At 36.9% G+C, this 5,394-nt stretch overlaps 1 protein-coding gene across 2 annotated transcripts in view; it reads left to right on the top strand.

The window, feature by feature from the left end:
• Positions 1-5,394, top strand: part of PSMD12 (proteasome (prosome, macropain) 26S subunit, non-ATPase, 12) — a 25,549-nt gene that overhangs the window by 15,980 nt on the left and 4,175 nt on the right. For both annotated transcript variants that reach the window (XM_006886270.1, XM_006886269.1), the window contains 4 exons: positions 985-1,134; positions 1,222-1,356; positions 2,123-2,235; positions 3,414-3,588. In XM_006886270.1, the coding sequence (XP_006886332.1) occupies positions 985-1,134; positions 1,222-1,356; positions 2,123-2,235; positions 3,414-3,588 (573 nt within the window). The remainder of the gene's footprint in view (positions 1-984; positions 1,135-1,221; positions 1,357-2,122; positions 2,236-3,413; positions 3,589-5,394) is intronic.

Raw genomic sequence — 5,394 nt, 5'->3', positions numbered from 1 at the left:
CCCTCCACCATGCAGCCCTCGCTCTAGTCTCCTGTGATGACAGAAATACCCAGTTACATCTCTCTTTTAGACGGTTCTCTCCCTCCTCTGCTTCAGTGCAAATTGCCTTATAATTTGCAGTGTGTCAGGATAATGTTTAGGAGAGGCCTCAAGAAGACTTGACAAAGAGCTAAGAAATCTTAAGGAAAGCTGTGTATAGTAAACTAGACTCAGAATTTTGTATATGATTTTAGGAAATTCACATTTTCTTCTTGGAAACTACTAGGGGCCCCTGTTAAGTTAAATTGATTATTTGAACATTTCAGTTATGTACCTCACTCGCTGTGCAACAGAAAGGAAAAGATACGAAATTCTTTATGCCATTACCTTTTTTTTGTTTTGGGGGGGGGGTGTCCTTTTGTGTGTGTTTTATATATATATATACACACACACACACACGTATGTATGTATACATATATATATATACATATAAATATATAAAACATCTTCACATGTGCAGTTCTATACTTTTTAATTACTGTCTTGTTTTTCCAATCATCACCTCTTATCTATTTCCACATCTTTACATTGTTCTTACGAGAAGCTCAGTTTTTTTCTTCTTCTTGTGTCCTGTTGAAACAGATCCGACTGGTACAGAAGGAGATTGCCCCTCCTCCAGCTGAGCATCTGGTGGATTCAGAATGCATACCTTCAGGATTGCAGTACAGTTTCTTGCCACTAGGCCACCAGAGCTCCCTGAAACTCTCAGTCTTTTCTCAGCACTGAGTCCTCCTCTCTCCCTCCCTCCCATTGACAGCTAGTAACCACTAATGATTTCTTTTTTACTACTGTGTAATTTTTTTGTCAAAAAAAATTTTTTAGTGTAATGGTCAACACTCCCAGGATACTGTTCATAAGGCTGAACATTTTTGCAGTACTTTATTCTGTTACAACTCTTAGAAATCATTGATTATTGTAAACTTACTGGGCAATTACATCTGCTAGGTGGAAACCTATGGGTCAATGGAAAAGAAAGAGCGAGTGGAGTTTATTTTGGAGCAGATGAGGCTCTGCCTAGCTGTGAAGGATTACATTCGCACACAAATTATCAGCAAGAAAATTAACACCAAATTTTTTCAAGAAGAAAATACAGAGGTATGTATATCTTTGGCTGCATATTTACGTGAGAAGTCTTTGAAAACCTCTCTAAACACAATTTATTTTGTTAATCTTTTCCCTCAGAAGTTAAAATTGAAGTATTATAACTTAATGATTCAGCTGGATCAGCATGAAGGATCTTATTTGTCTATTTGTAAACACTACAGAGCAATTTATGACACTCCCTGTATACAGGCAGAAAGTGAAAAATGGCAGCAGGTAAGAATATATTCTGATAAATGACATTGATACTAATTAGGAACAGTTGGGGGTTTTTCCCATTTATTTTGAAATTTTAGTGTCAATCATTATATATAATTGTATCATGATACTCAATGTGTGGCACAGACCAGTAGGGACAGTAGTCTGAATTATGTAATGCTTTTAAAACGATGCACACTTATTGTTAAAATAATAGAGTATCTGTTAATAAAGGTTACAGAAAAAGACTCAGCCTTTCTTTGCCAGTTCTTTTGCAAAAGCGTGAATGATTGGCACCAACAGTAAAATTTTAAATTTTATATATATATATATATATATATATATACACACACACATACAGATATATTTCAGTAACATGTTATATTCCATATTTTATGCTGTTGATTTGTTATTTTTTCTTTATATACTTGTCAAAAATTAATGTCAGTTTAGGTGGTAATTAAAATTAACAAATTTATTGTAACCATATATGAAAACTTTTGAGAGACTGTTGTCTTTTATTATAGTGTTTTTTTATAAACACGGGAGCTACTTACAAACTGAAAACAGACTTTTAGAAAAACTAATTTAGGGACCGTTGTCTTAGGAAAATTTGATATTGTTCTGTATTGTAAGAGAACACTTACAACAAAGGATACATGATAAGATATGACCTCTCAAAGATAGTTAGTTATCCCTGAGATTGTTTTCAGTTCCTGCAGAAGTTTCCATTTTGTTGGATTGTCCTGTAAGTAACCTTATATCATACAATTGACGTTTTTAGGCCCTGAAAAGTGTTGTTCTTTATGTTATCCTGGCTCCTTTTGACAATGAACAGTCAGATTTGGTTCACCGAATAAGCGCTGACAAGAAATTAGAAGAAATTCCCAAGTACAAGTAAGTGCTTTTGTAATTGGCATCGTAAATTTCAATAAAAGCATCATTTTGAAAGAAAAATCATTAACCTCTATGTAGATTTCTGATCTTTTTAAACATTTTTTTATTCTGACTAATGGATTTTTATATATAAAAATCGATGCACATTTTGTTTGATGACATCGACTGTTTTTCCCATTTCTATTCATCCTTTTTTTCTGTTCCTTCTTGCCTTCTTCGCTTTATCTCTGCACAAGTTCTACCCTTTTGATCTCATGTGGTTAACTGTGTAGGTCTTATTATTTGGCTGAAAATTGAACCACAAGGCTGAGTTCAATTCCATGCTTAAAAGATCTCTAAAATCCATAATCTTAGGAGTTCACCACTCTGTCAGATTAGTGAGTCTGGTCTTTATGTGTTTGAATGTTTTCAGTTTGTTCCACATTTTCTGTCCTACTCTATCCAGGATCTTCTCTTGTGATCTCTTTCAGAGTGTTTGGCAGTGGTATCTGGGTTCTGTCCATCCAGTTCTTCTGATCTGACAGTTGTGGAGGCTGCAGTTCTCTTGGTTCATTAGCTGTTTGATTTTTCTTGGCTCTTCTTTGCTGTGGACAGGAAGAGGTCAGGAGTTATGCCATAGATAGCCACTGTCGAGTTTTAAGGCTCCCCAAGGCAAGATGTAAAATCTGGTTTTTGTGGAACATGTTACATACTAGCCTTGCTGTCCCCTAATTCACTGGCACAGTGTGTTTGGGTATGGCTAATTATATTTCTGAATTGGTGTCTGGTAGAGATACGGAGTTGTACTAGAGGTATTAAATGGTGAAATGCTTTTTAACATTGTATCATAAATTAATATAGTGAGATGTGATACTTTATTCTGTACACCACTTATCAAATACAAGTTTTATTTCAAGACCATTTTAACAACTTTTGGTTCATTAACCTTTTGGTAACCATTTCCTAGTAAGTTTTATCATTAGTAGCTTAGGGCTTTTTGGACATAACACATTTCTGAAAATCTATTATATAAGAAACATTTGCTTAAAAGCATTATAAGTTTATAATTGGTTATTCCAGAGATCATAAAAATGGTTGAAATGGTAAATGTTTTTTATTTTTATACAATAAAAATTTTTGCTATTCAGTAATGCTTACTTCATTTATACAGATTTGGCATATTGATTTCTTTTAAACAGGGATCTTTTAAAGCTTTTTACTACAATGGAGTTGATGCGTTGGACCACACTGGTTGAGGACTATGGGATGGAATTAAGGAAAGGTTCCCGGGAGAGTCCAGCAACTGATGTTTTTGCCTCTACAGAGGAAGGTGAAAAGAGGTGGAAAGACTTGAAGAACAGAGTTGTTGAACATGTAAGGATCGGCATGCTAGAGATGATTTTTACTTTAATGATATTGTTTTTCTTAAGCTTGGTGATCACGTCTTTCTTTTGGATGGTATGTTTATAATTCTTAGGGAATTTTGTTCCTATTCCTAGTGTAAAGTTATATAAACTTACTCAAATGGTTTATTATACATTCCCTAGAGCATATCAGAATTTATCTCAAATGTTTGTCCTTTTTATTTTCTTCCTGTTTTTGGTCTTCTGAAAAGGTTATTGCACTTCAGTATGCTTTGTTCCTCTCAAGATTCCAAAAATCTGTACTATGTGAACTAGAAGGAATTTTCCAAGACTGTAGGACACAGGTGTGAGAGGGTACCTGATACCCATACACTAGTCTTAGGAAGGGGAGCATCTATAAAGCCTGAGCTTTGGTCTTCAGTGGTCTTCGTATTACTACACATGTAGTCATGTCACTGTTACTTGATTTAGTCAGCCCACATTTGTTAGGAGCTGGGTATGTGCCAGCCCCTGAACAATGTGCTAGGACACCTGAGGGATTAGGATGTGGTCTCTGCTTTCAGGAAGCTTAAACAAAGAAAAAAAGCATTAAATGTTCACAATGATAAAAACTTTATAGATATTATGGTACAAGTGTCTAGATGAGATAGATAATTTAATTGACTGATAGAAGGAGATTTGACGCCTTTGAGCTGTGGTGCTGGAGAAGAGTATTGAATATACCATGGACTGCTAGGAGAACAAACAGGTTTATCCTGGACAGGGTGAAGCCAGGCTGCTCCTTGGAGGCAAAGATTCTGAAGCTCTTTCTGACATACTTTGGGTTTGTTGCAAAGGAAGGGCCAGTCCTTGGAGAGGGACATCACGCTTGGAAAGGTGGCGGGACAGTGCAGGAGAGAAAGACCCTCGATGAGATGGATTGATTCCATCGCTGGGGTAATGGAGATCAGTGTGACAGAGACAATGAGATTGGCACAGGATAGGGCAGGGTTTAGGACTGTTGTACATAGGGTCGCTTGAGTTACAGGCGACTTGACGGCACATACAACAACCACCTGAAAGAAAGATCAGGGTAGATATATAGGAGCTGTGAAACCAGTTCAGGCCACATAGAGGCACTCGCATCTGACTTCCACTAAGTCCACAGGAGGAAGCATCCCATCATAGCATCTACCAGTTCCTTTGAGGTTATACATGCCCTGTGTTCTCCGTGCCTCTTTATATCAATTCTGACATCAGCCAGCCAGCCCTCTTTGGCATCTTACTGCTCTACTCTTGGTCCACCTCTCCATGGCAGTGGCCACACAGAACTCACAGAGCACGCTCACCATTATGTAGTTGATTAGGGAAGTTAACAGATTACAGTTCAGTTTGGAAACAGGATACCTCATGGTTGCTGGTAGCAAGGTACCTATTTTCTGCCAGTAAACTGCTCAGTTTAAGCCTAGCGGGGTGTTAAGACTGACCAATCCCTTCATTAGTAACCTACACAACTTGTTTTTATGTTTCCACTCAAAAAGTTTCTATTTACCTCGTTCACATTAGCATAGTCTTACTCAAGCTGTTTGATCAAAATTAAATGCAAAGACAGGGAAAACCATTTTGAGTAATAAGACTGTACCACAGGAGTTAGTATGTGAGGGTGAGAGTTATTTTTTTTATTTTTATTGTTTTATTTTTATGTGTACTGTCAAATTAGAACAGCACATCAGCAGAGAACTGCCGGAAGTCCAGGCTAGGTTTAGAAGGGGTCGTGGTACTAGGGATATCGTTGCTGATGTTAGATGGATCTTGGCTGAAAGCAGGGAATACCAGA

Source organism: Elephantulus edwardii, unplaced genomic scaffold (assembly GCF_000299155.1).
Source record: "Elephantulus edwardii isolate Elephantulus edwardi_28Jun2011 unplaced genomic scaffold, EleEdw1.0 scaffold00048, whole genome shotgun sequence".
Taxonomy (NCBI): Eukaryota; Metazoa; Chordata; class Mammalia; order Macroscelidea; family Macroscelididae; genus Elephantulus; species Elephantulus edwardii.
Note: the sequence above shows the minus strand (reverse complement) of the source record. Positions and strands in the feature narration are given on the sequence as shown.